The sequence below is a fragment of the Wickerhamomyces anomalus genome, assembly GCF_001661255.1.
Source record: "Wickerhamomyces anomalus NRRL Y-366-8 unplaced genomic scaffold WICANscaffold_3, whole genome shotgun sequence".
Classification (NCBI taxonomy): domain Eukaryota; kingdom Fungi; phylum Ascomycota; class Saccharomycetes; order Phaffomycetales; family Wickerhamomycetaceae; genus Hansenula; species Hansenula anomala.
In genome coordinates, this window is record NW_017567112.1 from 1,829,797 (window position 1) to 1,846,902 (window position 17,106).

The 17,106-nt window shown below is 33.8% G+C and overlaps 9 protein-coding genes across 9 annotated transcripts; 7 read left to right on the forward strand and 2 right to left on the reverse strand.

The window, feature by feature from the left end:
* The first annotated feature begins 325 nt into the window (after positions 1–325).
* On the forward strand, positions 326–1,378 carry WICANDRAFT_92657 (60S ribosomal protein eL8). Its single transcript, XM_019186376.1, has one exon. The coding sequence runs from the start codon at positions 454–456 to the stop codon at positions 1,228–1,230; it is 777 nt and encodes a 258-aa protein (XP_019039548.1). The 5' UTR covers positions 326–453; the 3' UTR covers positions 1,231–1,378.
* Positions 1,379–1,941: 563 nt separating this feature from the next.
* Positions 1,942–2,695, forward strand: WICANDRAFT_78945 (cytochrome b-c1 complex subunit 6 family protein; the record flags this gene model as incomplete). Its single annotated transcript, XM_019184810.1, has 2 exons — positions 1,942–2,004; positions 2,063–2,695. 2 exons carry the CDS (start codon positions 1,942–1,944, stop codon positions 2,693–2,695), a joined length of 696 nt encoding a protein of 231 aa, XP_019039549.1.
* Positions 2,696–4,084: 1,389 nt separating this feature from the next.
* Positions 4,085–7,330, forward strand: SSK22 (mitogen-activated protein kinase kinase kinase SSK22; the record flags this gene model as incomplete). Its single annotated transcript, XM_019181740.1, has 1 exon — positions 4,085–7,330. The coding sequence occupies one exon, from the start codon at positions 4,085–4,087 to the stop codon at positions 7,328–7,330; it is 3,246 nt and encodes a 1,081-aa protein (XP_019039550.1).
* Positions 7,331–7,599: 269 nt separating this feature from the next.
* On the forward strand, positions 7,600–9,129 carry RSA4 (Rsa4p; the record flags this gene model as incomplete). The annotated part of the gene is made up of 1 exon (XM_019183458.1): positions 7,600–9,129. The coding sequence occupies one exon, from the start codon at positions 7,600–7,602 to the stop codon at positions 9,127–9,129; it is 1,530 nt and encodes a 509-aa protein (XP_019039551.1).
* A 206-nt stretch (positions 9,130–9,335) lies between these two features.
* IMG2 (mitochondrial 54S ribosomal protein mL49) lies at positions 9,336–9,725 on the forward strand (the record flags this gene model as incomplete). Its single annotated transcript, XM_019184811.1, has 1 exon — positions 9,336–9,725. One exon carries the CDS (start codon positions 9,336–9,338, stop codon positions 9,723–9,725), a length of 390 nt encoding a protein of 129 aa, XP_019039552.1.
* Positions 9,726–10,084: 359 nt separating this feature from the next.
* ALG12 (dolichyl-P-Man:Man(7)GlcNAc(2)-PP-dolichol alpha-1,6-mannosyltransferase) lies at positions 10,085–11,449 on the reverse strand (the record flags this gene model as incomplete). Its single annotated transcript, XM_019180874.1, has 1 exon — positions 10,085–11,449. A coding segment is annotated over one exon (1,365 nt), but the record flags the coding sequence as incomplete, so codon positions are not given.
* Positions 11,450–11,614: 165 nt separating this feature from the next.
* Positions 11,615–12,796, forward strand: ZNG1 (GTP-dependent zinc transferase; the record flags this gene model as incomplete). Its single annotated transcript, XM_019181647.1, has 1 exon — positions 11,615–12,796. The coding sequence occupies one exon, from the start codon at positions 11,615–11,617 to the stop codon at positions 12,794–12,796; it is 1,182 nt and encodes a 393-aa protein (XP_019039554.1).
* A 268-nt stretch (positions 12,797–13,064) lies between these two features.
* Positions 13,065–13,562, reverse strand: WICANDRAFT_12602 (uncharacterized protein; the record flags this gene model as incomplete). Its single annotated transcript, XM_019180536.1, has 1 exon — positions 13,065–13,562. A coding segment is annotated over one exon (498 nt), but the record flags the coding sequence as incomplete, so codon positions are not given.
* A 344-nt stretch (positions 13,563–13,906) lies between these two features.
* SDD3 (Sdd3p) lies at positions 13,907–17,035 on the forward strand (the record flags this gene model as incomplete). Its single annotated transcript, XM_019183459.1, has 1 exon — positions 13,907–17,035. One exon carries the CDS (start codon positions 13,907–13,909, stop codon positions 17,033–17,035), a length of 3,129 nt encoding a protein of 1,042 aa, XP_019039556.1.
* Between the last annotated feature and the right edge of the window lie 71 nt (positions 17,036–17,106).

Here is a 17,106-nt window from a genome sequence, read left to right on the forward strand (position 1 = left end):
ATCTAACTACACACCCTTGTATAACGTGTTTCAGGGTTCATAAAGTCATAACTGCTCCCACCAGTCTGAATCAAAGTACTCTTATTCATCCCTTTGACAATTGCTTCGCTGTATCATCCTGGCCTTGGTGTACAATGTCTTGAATTAACGATTTGGTGTATCTATCTAGTATTTTGACGTCTGCCAAAATTCTATGTTCTTATCAGTACATCCCAACACCTTTAGGGTTTTTGAAATTTCTAACAGTCACATTTTTCAAACCCACTCATTTTTTTCGAAACTCTTCGCGAAAAACTCAAAAATTCGCGACTTACCATGTTTTAAGTATGGTGCTTCCCATACCGAATATTTTTTTTTTCATAGAGGAGTTTCAAATAGGTGAAAAAAACTACATCTTCGATACTCTACGTTCTTGAAGCTGTTATCTATTCCCTTGATCAACATCTTTACAAAATGGCTCCAAAAGGTAAAAAAGTCGCTCCAGCCCCATTAGCTGGTTCAAAAGTCACCAAAGCTAAAGGTTCAAAAAACCCATTAGCTGAATCAAAACCAAAGAAATTTGGTATTGGTCAAAACATTCAACCAAAAAGAAACTTGTCAAGATTCGTTAAATGGCCAGAATATGTTAGATTACAAAGACAAAGAAAAGTCTTGTCTATGAGATTAAAAGTTCCTCCAGCTATTGCTCAATTCCAACATACTTTAGACAGAAACACTGCTGCTCAAGCTTTCAAATTATTCAACAAATACAGACCAGAAACTGCTGCTCAAAAGAAAGAAAGATTAACCAAAGAAGCTGCCGCCATTGCAGAAGGTAAATCTAAACAAGATGCTTCTCCAAAACCATTTGTTGTTAAATACGGTTTAAACCATGTTGTTTCTTTAATTGAAAACAAAAAAGCTAAATTAGTTTTAATTGCCAACGATGTTGACCCAATTGAATTAGTTATCTTTTTACCAGCTTTATGCAGAAAATTAGGAGTTCCATACGCTATTGTCAAAGGTAAAGCTAGATTAGGTACTTTAGTTCACTTAAAAACCGCTGCCGTTGCTGCTTTAACTGAAGTTAAACCAGAAGATGAAGCTTCATTAGCTACTTTAGTCTCAACTGTTACTGCTAACTTCAACGATAAATTTGAAGAAAACAGAAAACACTGGGGTGGTCACATCTTAGGTGCTAAATCTCAAGCTAAAGCTGCTAAAAGAGCTAGAGCTTCTGAAAAAGCTTAAGTTTGATTATTAAAACTGGTTGTAATTATATTTAAAAAAAGTTTTTTAATGGAAAGTTTAAGTTTTGAAATACTGATATTGATGAGTTGTAGAGTTTTTATCATTTTGAGATACCATATATCTGTTTATGATAGTTCATCTTTAGTTCATCTTCAGTTCATCTAGACTAGCATAAATGTATATCAGATCCAATGTCTGATTCGTAAAGCCCCTTTTTGGTAATTTACAGACTTTCTGAAACTTATTGTATTGGTTCACCTCATAAACTCATTACTCTTGATTTCACTATAAAACTACTTTGTCATATAAATTTTATTTGATCTGGTTATATAGATGTGTCTCTTAACAACTATTTTGTGGTAAGACCAACACTATGAAATTTCTATGTCAAAGTCGAACCATTTACAAATTACAAGATCCAGACATAAATTTTGACACAATATGCAGAGTGCTTTTATCTTTATGGGTTTAAATGTGATTTCGACTAGCTCAACTAAAACAGTTATACACGATTTCTAGTAGTTATGCTTAGTTTTTGATTCAATGTCACCCACAAATTCAGGGTAAATTTCGGCTGATTTTCCAGCCAATAAGACAATTCACTTTAAAAATTTCAAAATTTTGTTAGCAATAGGAAGAGTGAGAAAACCATTTAAACAACAACACGGTTCTTTGAGTAATTACCAACAAGATCAAACCAATTTTATAACAATGTCATTCTTCTCAGGTTTAATTGAAACTTTTGCCCCAACATTGGCTTTTGCTGACAACGACGTGAGTATGATTTACTTGATAAATTTTATTGATTCTCGAGATTGCTAACATCAATTAGGCTGAAACCGTTGTGGATAACTCAACTAGATCAACTAACGAATCTACACCATCAAGTACAACTATTGAAGGTAAAGATGAAAACAAAGAAGGTGATGCTAAACCGAATACTCCAGATGCTGACCTTTCAAAAGAAAAATCACAACAAGATGAACCAAAAGGTGAACCAAAACCTGCACAACAAGATGAAAAAGTAGAAGAAAAGAAAGAAGAAGAACCAAAGGAAGAAGAAGAAGAACCAAAGGAAGAAGAAGAAACCAAAGAAGAAGAACCAAAAGAAGAAGAACCAAAAGAAGAAGAATCATCCGAAGAATCATCTGAAGAAACTATTGAAGAATCCGAAGAAGGTGGTGACGATGAAGACGAAGATGATGAAGATGAAGATGAAGATGAAGACGAAGACGAAGAAGGTGGTGATCCATTAGATACATTAAGAGAAGAATGTGCTCAACATGAAAGCATTAAACCATATGTCCACCACTACCAAGAATGTGTTGAAAGAGTTACCAAAGAACAAGAAGAACCAGATTACGAAGACAAAGATTACAAAGAAGACTGTGTTGAAGAATTCTTCCATTTACAACATCATCTTAACGACTGTGTCGCTCCAAGATTATTCCACAAATTAAAGTAATCATTCAATGTCCAATGACCTAATAATAATGAATTTTAAGAGTTTAAAAAAAAGCGTTTTACAGAAATTTTATTTGTTTGAGTTGACCAGTTCAACTCTGTGTACCATTATTTATTTACTAGATGTTATAAAAGATCAAATTAAATATTATAGCATATCACAATTGTCCAATATCCTGGTTAGCTAGGTTAATCATTTTGTTGGGCTTTATTCGGGTATTTTTTTTTCTTCTCACGATGCTTTCTCAAAAAAAAAGATTGTTTCTAGATATTCATTCAGTGATTGATTACAATACAAAACATACATATATTGAAATATAACAATAACAGGCATTATAAAGAGAGATAATTTACCTTGTAGTTATTCTGATGCTTCCCGTATCATTATTGCTTTCGCGCTTTTCCGCGAATTCGATCAACAAACAAAAAATCTTGCGAAAAGGAAAAATGAAATGAGGAAAATCAGGTACCAAAAAATATTAACTTTCGAACCACAACAAATAACTAAAGTCATTGTTCAACACATTGAACTCATCATCAATTATCATCCACCTGGTTCTCACTACTAGTTATCACTGTGCCCCATAGAGCTGCTCATCAGACTGTTTAAATTCCACAATCAATAAGAAATCCTTTAAGGAAGCTGCTTTATCTGTCAAGATCTACAGCGGTATAACTTTCAAAGCCCTTCAAGTCTGTCAAGCATTGCTATCATAAACAAGAATAACTGAGTTGGTCTAAAAAATATCAGAATAGTTAAGAGGAGCCAGCTGAGATTTCAATTAAGACTTATCAAGTGTGAATGGAGAACCTCTACATCATGAAGAAGTTGAACAGGTCAAATTCATCTCCTGTATCAAATACACCTGGCTCACACAAATCAGAGCTTCCAACAAGAGAGCAGGTGCATAGAAGCACAAGTTATTCATCCAAAGTTACAGAAGCTTTAAACAAAACTAATTCCCATACAAGATCTCCAAACAGCACAATAATAAATAGTCGTTCTCCAAATCTCTCATCAAATAACCAAAGAATACCGGTATTGGATTCATCATATTCACCAGCTAGAACACCATCTGGTTCATCAAGATTATCAAAACCAAGAAGTTCCAGTGGTACAAGTACGAAGCTTCCTCAGCCTGCTCATTATGCAACACAGGAGAGATCGTATTTGAGGAAAATCAAAAATGATATAGTTGATGATTATTACACCAAAGAAATCACATCAGAAGCAACAGATAGTGAAGTTGATAGTGAAGAGGAAGATGAGGAATTGGAGGAAGATTCTAAAGAATATCAAAATGGAATTATGCCTGACGAAACTAGTTTGGAAATAGATCCTTATAAATCATTTGATTCTTCTGTATTAGAACAAGGAAAGGAAAATCCAATGGTTTTAGAAAGATTAGAATGGCAGACAATGTTGAGTCTTGTCTTGAATGGTGATGTTGTCAGATCAGAAAAAAGAAGAATTATAACACAAAATGACTTTTCTTTGCAAACTACTTATAAAGAAAACCTCTGGTTGGGTATAAGAGCTTATGTTTTTGGTAGAACCGAAGAACAACAAAGAAAAATAATACATTATGCAAGAACATTAGCAGATGCTGTTTTCACTGATGTCATGAACTTCAAAGTTCAGGACCAAGAACATGCTTTATATGAAGTTTCAGAGTTGCTAAAAAGGTATGATAATGTTAAAGAACAATGGAGGGATCAAAAGGAAATGGCTATTGAAAAGCCGGTATGTGCTACTGAAGGTTTCCAAAAAAAGATTGAAAGTTTAATTTCTTGGAAAAATATAACCAAAGCATTTAATAGAGAAATTGCAGTCTTGAGAGAATGGACTCAAAGCCCCAATTTAGATCTTACTGAAATAAGGAATGACGGCTTCACTAATACTTCTTTTGCTGACACAATGTTGAAAGAGAAAGACATTGCTTCAATTTTTGAGAAAAGGTTGTTTAAACCTCATGTTCCTTGGGTGAATAAGGCAAAGTTATCATACTTATCTTACAAGGACCAATTTGAAGAGATGGAGCTACCAGGTTTCATTCCTCAGTTGTCGCAAATTTGCATGTTCCCAATGAGGCTTATACAGGAAACACTAAGAATTCGTTTGTCTTATGCCAGAAAGATCACAAATCCAACAATGATGATGATTGATGAGATGATTGATGATTTTTCCTCATATATTGAGCTAGCTGTTGAGTTGAAACGTGCATTTCTAGATTATAGAAAAGGATGGGAAATTGATCCAACATTACCTGACAATTATGACGCCACTGTATTGGAGTCAATCCAATACTTGTTCCTATTATTGCACAGAAAGTTATTAGACGGTTCAAGAAAAGGTTTCAGAACTTATAAGGAACCTGATGAATTGGAACATTTCTGGAACCTTCTAAAGAATGTTGGTTATTTTGTTGATAATGCTAGTCCTGAAATTGCATTCCAATTTTCTTCATTGACCACAAGATTAATAACTAGATTAATTTCATTTATTTTGACTCAAGCTAAAGATTTGGAAAACATTTATGATAACAATGAAATCACAAATTGGTGTGCTAATGGATTAGATAATTTCGGTACAGTAAGAAGAAAATTGAGCAAGTTGTCAACAGTCATAAGAAGAGCACTAAATAATTCTGCATTCTTCACTTTGAATAGAGTTAAACCATTCTTAGAACTGCTGAAAAATTCAGGTCATTTCTTAATTCAAACAGGAAGTTCAACTGGTGTTTATTTCTTAGCTTCGAACAACCTTTATGGAAGAGAAAATGACATTATCAAAACTTTAAAAGGTCTAGAAATTGGTACAGACCCTCATTGCCCTGATAATGGAATGATTGAAATTGATCAATATGAAGAGGAAAGAGATATTGGCTATATCGTTGCTATTAGTGCCTTTAGACCAATGTTGTGGGAAGGTTCTATAATGGAAATCAATGTTCCAGATATTTACGTTGACATCAAACCAGGTGAAGCTTTATTAATAACTCAAGGCTCTTCTGCAAGTTTAAGGCATACAAAAGCTATCTTTACTGATATTGTTGATGACAATGTTAGCTTTGTGGAATTCAGATCAAGTTTGCCAAAAGTTCAAAAAGAGTTACAAAAAATCGAAAGATTGTTTTACAGAATGACCATAACAATAATTGATCAATTCAGCACTGTTAAATCCTTGATCCAAAGAACAAACAAAACACATGATTCAATCTACACGATATATGTCTTTATAAGAGATTTTTGCAAAGGTTATTTAAAATCTTCAGATGTGTCAAGAAAATCAATAATTATTATGAAAATGATTGACTTGAGTATTGATTGGGTTAGTTTTATTGTTGATGATTGTGTTCCTACTGATAAAAAGACATTTAGATGGTGTGTTTCTGCCTTAGAGTTTGCTATGGAGATTTCAAAAGGTTTCAACATCCTGGCCTTGAGTGAAGAGCAATTTAATAAATTAAAGGAAAAAGTTGCTGGCTGTATGTCATTATTGATTTCACATTTCGATATTATGGGTGCTAGATCAAGTGAAGCTGAAAAGAAATCTTTAAGCAGTGTTTTCAAACCAAGTAACCTACAGAATGATCAATTAATTTTACAAGCATTTAGTGAGCAGACCATGAGACAGATTGAAGAATTAGAAGCTCGTACTAGTAAAGAAATTGTTGGTAAAGTTTTGGATGATACTACTACTGAAAATCAATTTTTGACATTTTTGGCATCCTCATTTTCAAGTCTCTCAATCAGATGGCAAAAGAGAAAATTCATTGGTGGTGGTACTTTTGGTAGTGTCTATTCAGCTATCAATTTAGATACTGGTGGTGTTTTGGCTGTCAAAGAAATTAGATTCCAAGACACACAATCCATCAAACAGGTTGTTCCATCTATAAAGGAAGAAATGACTGTCTTAGAGATGTTGAATCATCCAAATATTGTTCAATACTATGGTGTTGAGGTTCATCGTGATAAGGTCAACATTTTCATGGAATTTTGTGAAGGTGGTTCTCTTGCTGGTTTATTAGAACATGGTCGTATTGAAGATGAAACTGTCATTCAAGTATATGCTTTACAGATGTTTGAAGGTCTGGCATACTTGCACGAAATGGGTATTGTTCATAGAGATATTAAACCTGAAAACATCTTGTTAGATCACAATGGTATCATCAAGTTTGTTGATTTCGGTGCTGCTAAAGTTATTGCTAAGAATTCAACCAAAAGAGCTGCAACAAGATTGAACAGTATGACAGGTACACCAATGTATATGTCACCAGAAGTTATAACTGGTAATAGTACAAGCAGATATGGTGCTGTTGATGTCTGGTCGCTAGGATGCTGTGTCTTGGAAATGGCTACAGGCCGTAGACCATGGGCAAACTTGGATAATGAATGGGCAATCATGTATCATATTGCTGCTGGACATTTACCTCAATTTCCAGCAAAAGATCAATTAAGTGATGCTGGTATGAAATTCCTGGTGAAGTGTTTACAGCAAGATCCAAATAAGAGACAAACAGCAGTTGAGCTATTGAATGACCCTTGGTTGGTTTCCATCAGAATTGAAGCTTTCGGTGATACTACAAGTGCAAGCACATCATCATCCGAACAATCTTCTGAATATGGTGGTTAATGGTAGCCATTTTGTAATATTATTTTAATAATCACATGTCCTCATGATATAGGTAATAGTATATACCATAATTTTAATGATTTAATATAATTTTGTTTAGTTTGTTTTTGTATCACCGCTAATGCCCGCAATAATTTGATTTTGTATGAATATTATGTAATCGATGAGCTCAAAATTTTTTTCCTTCTGCAAAGAAAAATAGTAAACGTTAAAACGATAACCTATCACTTCAATTAAGCTCAATAAAAGAGTTGATTATACTATAAACGATGGCTACCTTAATTCCTCCTCCTTCCAAAAAGCAAAAGCGTGAAGCTCAAAAACCAAGAGAAGTTGATCTTGTTCCAGCCGACCTCCCAAATGTGTTGATTAAATTCCAAGCCTCAGATACTGGTGAATCTGTTGGTGGTAGTATCAGAGTTCCAGGAAATATCTCAGAGCAACAATTAGAACAATTATTGAATCAGTTAATAGGAGAATCTGATGAACCGGTGCCGTATTCTTTCAGCTTGTTAAATGATGCTACAATAGGTGACCTAGTGGATATCAAAGATAATCTTTATTCATCAGTGTTAAAACCAGGTATAAAAACCACAGAAGATTTTATGACTTTGGTCTATACTCCAAGAGCTATCTTCAAAGTTAAACCAGTCACAAGATCCTCAGCATCTATTGCAGGTCATACCTCTACAATTTTATGTACACAATTTGCTCCACATACAAGTTCTAAGATGGTTACTGGTGCTGGTGACTCGACTGCTAGAATATGGGATTGTGAAACTCAGACGCCAAAACATACTTTAAAAGGTCATACAAACTGGGTTCTTTGTGTTGCATGGTCTCCAGATGGTGAAAAAATTGCAACTGGTAGTATGGATAATACTATTAGATTGTGGGACGAAAATGGGAACTCGTTAGGTGATGCATTAAGAGGTCATACAAAATGGATAACATCATTATCATGGGAACCATATCATCTTGTTAAACCAGGTGACAGTCCAAGATTAGCTTCAGGTTCTAAAGATGGTACTGTTAAAATATGGGATACTGCTAGAAGAGTCCCACTAATGACATTAAGTGGCCATAGTTCTTCAGTTTCATGTGTTAAATGGGGTGGTAGTGGTGTCATTTATTCAGCTTCACACGATAAAACTATTAAGGTTTGGGATGCTAAAGATGGTAAAGTTATCAACACATTGAAGTCACATGCTCATTGGGTTAATCATTTATCATTATCTACTGATTACGCTCTCAGAATGGGTCCTTTTGATCACACAGGTGTCAAACCAGCTAATCAAAAAGAAGGTATTCAAAAAGCCAAACAAAATTATGAAAAAGTTGCCAAAGTCAATGGTGTTATAGATGAAAGAGTTGTTACAGCAAGTGATGATTTTACAATGTATTTATGGGAGCCTCTCAAATCTACAAAACCAATTTGTCGTATGACAGGTCACCAGAAATTAGTTAACCATGTTGCATTTTCTCCAGATGGTAGAAATATTGTTTCTGCTTCATTTGATAATTCAATAAAACTATGGGATGGTAAAACTGGTAAGTTTGATTCCACCTTCAGGGGACACGTTGCCGCTGTTTATCAAACTGCTTGGTCATCTGACTGTAGGTTACTTGTCAGTTGTTCTAAAGATACTACTTTAAAAGTTTGGGATATCAGAACTAAAAAACTTTCAGTTGATTTACCAGGTCATCAAGATGAGGTTTTCTCAGTCGATTGGAGTGTTGATGGTAAGAGAGTTGCTAGTGGTGGTAAAGATAAACATGTCAGACTATGGACCCATTAGATAGAACGAACTAAAATGGTTTAAAATATTAAAAATGATGATTTTATTTGTAAAAATGCGTACAACTTTATAGTAGCTCGGAATTGGATTGAGTTCCGGAAATTTTTCAAGTTTTTTTTTTCATGTTCAAGACTTTGAAAAAGTGAACCATAATACGAAAGAACAGAAGAAAGTGATTAAGATTCCTTCAAAGTTGACCTATCATAATGTTTTCAGTTACTAGACAACAAATAAGGCTACACTCAACCTTTATAAGCAAAGCTACACAATCAAAGTTTCCAAGTTTGAGTGAGGTTACTGCTAAAGAAACTGGTTTCGCATCTGAACAACCACAATTTGGTCACAACAATACTTATAGTTTACAAAGATCCATCCATAATAAGCTTCCTATTTATACTGAATACAAACAAGGCCGTACTCCATATACTGAAATCAGAAAGATCCAAGGTGATATCATACAATTAAGAAATGATTTACAAGAAGCATTACCAGAAGTGAAGAAAGAGAATTTCAAAGTCGTGATGGAATCCAAAAAGATACTAATAAAGGGTAACTATAAAAGACAATTGCATTCAATGCTCAACGGTGTGTTTTAAGTTAAGATATATATAATAGCTGTCATGTAAATAAAGTTTATGAAATTAAAATTGAATAATATTAATAATGTACACACAACTTATAATCCTATCAATTGTTTGAGAAGCTCTTCTGACTCTTCAGAATTGACTTTAACTTTGGCATAAATGAACAAAAGATCTTGCTGGACAAATAAAGAGTTAAATAAAACGGAAAGAGGCTCCAAAGATTTTGATTTTATTATAACATCTAGTAATGAACGACCAAACTCAAGATTAAAAGATTTTATTATGCCAGTATTAAGACCAGCAAAACCCTTTATTGTGGATAATGGTAACCATTCATATTCTGGTACTTTTTTTAATGAATGTACATCTGGATTTGCAGATATCAAAAAGTCAAAATGGCTCCAAATGTTCTCCAATTCCAAAGGATCTTCTGTCTTGTCATAGCTAATATCAACACCAGGGATTGGGTTTAGCTCACCAAATAGTGTAACACCTGTCATGCAAGCAGGAACATCTATATGGACTGATATATTATCATATTTCATATCAAAATCTTGAGTTCTTAATATAATTCCATTCATTTCTTCCAATGCAAACCCACCTGGATAGTTTAATGATGAAGCTCTTAACCAAACCACAGAGATAGCAAACGAAACCAAGGTACTTGTAGCTATTATCAAAGTTATAATCTTGTAAATTAGTGATTTTGAAGCTCTTGATGTGATTACTGAAGCACCATTAGCACCAACTAGTGTGAAAACTGGAACGACATAAACAATGAATCTCCATTCTTTGTGTGGTTGTAATGATAAAATGCTCACATACAAAAATGATGAAATACCTAAAATTGTCAACGATTTTGTTGCTGTTGGATCATTAAACAACCCAAATCCTTGTAGAGCAAGAACAGTTGGGGGAAGGAAAATTAATAACAAATATTTGGTGAAGTACGCATAAATTGGTTCTGTTCCCCATAATTCACTTTTACCATCAATAACATTAAATATAAAGCTTTCCAATTCCGGGATTGTGAGCCTTTGCCAGAAGAAACTATCAATTGCACCACTTACAACTACACCAATGACACCACCAGCAATTGCTGATTTAACCAATGTGAATAATGAAACCTTCTTGAACAATAAACCAACAAATCCAATTGAAAGGGTTAAGGCGAGTAATTCGATTCTAAAGACAACAGTAGAGAACGCTAGAGTTGAAATTGCTTCAAAGTAATCACCAATAATAACTTTTGATAATGCATAGTTTGTCAATGGTAAGGCAATAAAGTTTGGTAAAGTTCTTGAAGAGTAAAATGTTATATGGAACTGTGAAACCAAAAAGATAATATACCAATAACCAACATAGAAGTAGTTTTGCTTGGTTTCCTTATCCTTCTTGTCTTCTTTCTCCAGTTGAAACAACAATGAGTCTTTCAAAGCGATTAAACCCAACGCATTAATCACACCCAGTGCACCACGAACTAATACTTGGACATCTAAATCAGTTATATCAGACTGAATCAACCATTGAACAGGTTTGATTATAAAAGCTAAAGCCAATGAGCCTACAAATGTTCTAGGAACAGCACCTGGGAACACCGTGTGGTCAAATTTTGAAATGTCGAACCCATAAGTTAAAAGATCATGAATTGCCTGGATGTTGAAGCTTTCTTCGACTTTTGTGAAAGGAGCATTGAACAGATGAATTGTGATTATCAGCACAAGGGCTGAATCTATAAATGATACCATCTTTGGGAGTGAACCAGTATAATTGAATTGTTTATGTCTGAAGGATGGAATTGAATTATATCCGAGATGATGATGGAAAAAAAATCATAGGCTTGATCTTTTTACAAGCTCATCTCCCATCAAATCCAGAACAAAAGAGCATATCAAGGGAAAATGAGTGACTTTGATGATATCCCTGACTTGGTAACTGGTGAAGAGGCTGACTTACAAGAAACTCTGGACAAAATCGAAGTTGATTCAAGCCTACGAAAGCAGAAAGTTCGCAACATTAATAAAGCATTAGAATCAACAACAAATAGAGATAGAAATCCTGATAGAAAAATCCCAATAACTATCATTACAGGCTATCTTGGCTCTGGGAAGTCAACTTTATTAGATCATATTGCTAAGAAAGGTGGCAAGAAACTTGCCGTGATATTGAATGAGTTTGGGGATTCAAGTGAAATTGAGAAAAGTTTGACAGTAACAAGTGGTGACAAGACATATGAAGATTGGTTAGATTTAGGTAATGGGTGTCTATGCTGCTCTGTCAAGGATATAGGTGTCAAGGCTATTGAAGATTTGATTGAGAGAAGCGCAGATAATATAGACTACATTTTGTTGGAAACATCTGGGATTGCAGATCCAGCACCAATAGCAAGAATGTTTTGGTTAGATGATGGATTGAAAAGTAATGTTTACATAGATGGTGTCGTCACGGTGTTGGACTCTGAACATATTGAAACTTGTCTAACTGATTTTGGGGGACATTGGCATAAAGAGAATGGACTAGAATTTAATGAAGAAGGTGTAACTACTGCACATTTACAAATAGCACTGGCTGATGTGATTCTTTTGAATAAAACTGATAAATTATCCAAGGATAAAGAACAACTGCTATCAAGGGTTAAAGAAATAAATTCAATTGCTCCTATTTTTGACACCAAGTTTGGTGATATTAATATTAACAAGATTTTGGACTTGCATGCGTTTGAACAAAACATAAAGTTAAATACAGAAGATAGAGGAAGCTTTCATGATTCAAGAATATCAACTATTTCATTTGACTTTGATTTGACAGCACCATCACAGTTTGAAAATCTAGATAAATTCCTTCAAAATGTGCTTTGGGAAAGCAAAGTTTTAGGAAAGGATGTTGAAGTGCATAGATCAAAAGGTGTCATCATTGATACTGAGAAAACTTATGTTTTACAAGGGGTAAGAGATACTTATGATCTGATTGAAAGTCCCAGCACAGAGCTAAAAAGGTCTAAATTGGTATTCATCGGTAAAAACCTTGTCAAGGATGATTTTTTGATAGATTTTGAAAATTTTACAGGAATCAAACCTAATTAAAATCAATACATATATCAAACTAGTAAGCGTGTGTAAAATAAATAAAATCATTGAAGAATATCTAGCGGTTTCAATCTTCAGAATCTTTCATTGAGGCATATTTTGGTTCTTTGAAAGTACGGAAAATTTTGACACCTCCATAAACAACAACTAATAAGAACAAGGCAACAAAGATAAATGTGACATTTTTACCACTTGATTCTGGATTTTGAATTTCAGAGTATGTTTCAATTTGATCATCAGTAATCATGTTATTTTTCTCACCAGAAGATTTGACGATTCTAACATCTTTTTCAGGTCTATCATTTTGACCAGTCTTGACTGTTTGAATTTTTTCCAAAATTAAGTCTAAACCTTCAACAACTTGACCAAAAACAACGTGTTTACCATCTAACCAACTAGTTATAGATGTTGTGATGAAAAATTGTGAACCATTAGAATCAGGACCGGCATTAGCCATAGATAATCTACCAATTTTACAATGAGTTAACTTGAAATTCTCATCTTCAAACTTCTTACCATAAATGGAATAACCACCAATACCTGAACCGAACTCAAAATCACCACCTTGGATCATGAAGTCTTTTATAATTCTATGGAAAATGGTATTGTTATATCCTCTATTCTTTTCGCCCATTTTGGTGGCTAATTCAAAGAAATTCTCAACAGTTCTTGGAACAACTGATCCAAATAAACCTATCTTGATCTGACCAATAGCTTCCTCGCCATGAGCAATATCAAAGTAAACATAGTGCGTTATTGGTGGATCTTGACTTTCAACTGGGGCACCAAACACGAAACTGAAAAACAGTAAAAAAAGACTTATTATCTGGAACTTTAGCATCTTATCAGCTGGAAAAGTATCAAAAAGAGCAGAAAGAGCAGTAAAAAGTCACCGTAGTGTATAAACTTTCCTTGTTCCTTTGTAAGATGAGATCAAATAAGATCAAATAAGATCAAAAATCATGAGGCGTACAATTTTGTTAAAATACGATCTGTTTGAAATTCGCGAACTTTCGCGAAAAGCATCGGAAATATGTGCCAACAAAATCTTGAAAAAAAATGTTAGCCGTATAATGTTTACCACATTTTCTTTGTCAGAATAACCAAATGACTGGCTCAAACTTTGAATTGTTGACATCGTTTGATGTTGAATATGCTCCTTCAACCATCAAGAAATGGAGATCCAAAAGAACTGGTCTTCAAGCGGTTTTGATCGACAAGGAATCACCTATAGTTAATGGGTTCTTTGCCGTTGCAACTGAAGTTGAAGATGATAGTGGTACACCTCATACTTTGGAACATTTAGTATTCATGGGTTCCAAGAAATATCCTTATAAAGGTCTACTTGATACTTTGGGTAACATTGCATTCTCTTCAACTAATGCTTGGACTGCTACAGATCAGACTGTTTACACTTTAACCACTGCTGGTTGGGAATGTTTTAAACTATTACTACCAATTTATCTTGATCATATCTTGAATCCAACTTTAACTGATGAAGCATGCTACACAGAGGTTTATCACGTTGATGGTGAAGGTAAGGAAAAAGGTGTTGTGTTTTCGGAAATGCAAGGTATTCAAAATCAACCTTGGTTTTTATCAGCTTTGAATTCATCAAGAGCTTTATATCATGAAAAATCCGGTTATTCTTCTGAAACTGGTGGTTTAATGGAAAACTTGAGAAAATTATCAAATGACACAATTAGAAAATTCCATCAATCATCGTACAGACCAAATAACTTGTGTATTATATTGAGTGGTACAGTTGAAGAAGATGAATTTTTGAAAACTTTGGATGAGTTTGATAGTGAACTTCCTGAATTAGGAAATGACAACTATAGACCATTTGTTGACTCAAAGTACCCAATTGTTCCTTTGGATAAAGAGGTTGTTAAGAATATTGAATTCCCAGATAAAGATGAATCTCATGGTGAATTGAGTATCAGTTGGGTTGGTCCTAAAAATGAAGAATATGAACAAGATCTTGCTATCACATTGTTATTAGAATATTTATCCGAGTCTCCAGTTGCCCTTTTGACCAAAAACCTTGTTGAGATTGATGATCCATTTGCAAGTGAAATTGAATACAACACAGACGATTATACTCGTATCATTCCATATATTAAATTGAATGATGTTCCAACTGAGAAATTAGAGCAAGCTAAAGACAAAGTTTTTCAATTATTAAAGGAGCATGCCACCATTGAGAACTTCGATCTTCCAAGAATTAAAGAGATTGTTGAAAACTCAAAACATAAATTAATCTTTGCAACAGAAAAATCTGAAGATATTTTAATTGACTACACTGTTACAAATTTCTTATACTCTGATGTTGAGTCTTTGACAAAAAACTTGAAAACTATGCATGATTATGAAACTATTTCTAAATGGACTATTGAACAATGGGTTGAACTTTTCCAAAAATATTTAATCAATAACCATGCTGCTGTTGTCATTGCTAAACCTTCAAAACAACTTTATAAGCAAGTCAAAGATGAAGGTAAAAAAATGATTGAAGATAGATTAGCTGATCTTGGTGATGAAGGCTTGAGAAAATTGAAAGGGAAATTAGATGAGGCACAAGCGAAAAATGACGCTCCTATCCCAGAAAATATTTTAAACAGTTTCCCAAAACCAGATCCATCTAAAATCAAATTCATCAAGACAACATCTGCTGCTATCGGATTGAACAAAGATTATGAAAATGATTTATCAAATGAAACCGTTTCAAGACTTGTTGAGGATACACCAAAAGATTTCCCATTATACATCAATGTTGAACAGTTCAAATCTCAATTTATTTCCATTGATATATTAATGTCTTCTTTTGAGATTCCAGTTGAATTATTACCATATTTTGATTTATTTTCAGAATTATTTTCTCTTCCTTTAGAGATTGGTGGTGAAAGAATACCATATGAACAAGTTATCAAAGACCTTCAAAATGATACTGTTGAGCATTCATTCTACACTGCTTACAATAATCAGTTTACAGAGTTTGTCAATGCTAAGATTCAAGTTAAAAAAGCCAATTATACGAAAGCTATTGATTGGTTTAAGAAAATTTTCTTCAACACTAAATTTGATGAAAATAGAATAAAAGTCACAGTTGATAAAATTTTAAACGGGTTACCTTCAACTAAGAGAAGTGGATTATCAATGTTGAGTTCAATCACATCAAGAAATTGTTTTACTGAAAGATCAATTAAACATTCCAAGGATTCATTATACACTGAGAATTTCTTTAGAAATTTATCTAAAAAACTAGAGGATGGTGGTTATAAAGAAATTGAACAAGATTTAGAAACCATTCGCTCCAAGTTATTCAAAACTAACAATTTCAGAATTGTTATAAGTGGTGACCTTTCAGATATTGAACACCCAATCAAGGCTTGGGAACATTTTATTGAAGGTCAAGATTTAGCTAATGATTCTCTTATTTCAGTTCCTCGCTCTTTTGATGTTCGTACAGAGTTGGGTGAATCACTATCCAAAAAGGTTAAAATCATTACAGCACCAGCTTCTGAATCCACATTTTTATTGGCCTCAACTAAAGCACCAACAGATTATCATAATGAAGATGCTGCTGCAATTTCACTTGCTGCATCTTATCTACAAGCTGTTGAAGGTCCATTCTGGAGAGGTATTAGAGGTACTGGTTTAGCCTACGGTGCCAATGTCTCTAGAAGTGTTGAAACTGGTCAATTATCATTTGATATTTATAGAGGTGCTGACGCTATTGGTGCCTTTAATGTTGCATCAAAAATTGTTAATGATTTGGCTAGTGGTGCTACAAAGTTGGATAAGACACTTGTTGAAGGTGCTGTTAGTAGTTTGGTTAATTCAATTGCTTCATCAGAATCTAATTATTATAATGCGGCTGCTTCTAAATATTTGGATAATGTTTTGAAAAAAAGAGGACCAGATTTCAACACCAAATTTATCAGAAAATTATCACAAATTACTGAAGATGATTTAATCAGAGTCTTGAACAAATATTATGTTCCATTGTTTGACTCTAAAACTTCAGTTATTTTTGTTTGTGCACATCCTTCAAAATCTGAGGAGTTGAATAAATTTTTCAGTGGCTTGGGATATGAAGTTTCAGTTGAAGAGGTTCCTTCAAGTAATAGTGAAGATGGAGATGAAGAAGGTAGTGAATTTGATTCAGAAGAATACACTGAAGAAAGTGGAAGTGACAGCGAAGAAGAAGAGACTGATTCTGATGATGAATAGACATTTATTTAGAGAAAATAATAGAATAGAGTGTCATTGAAATAATTGTGGTGATTGCAGCCATTGCGACA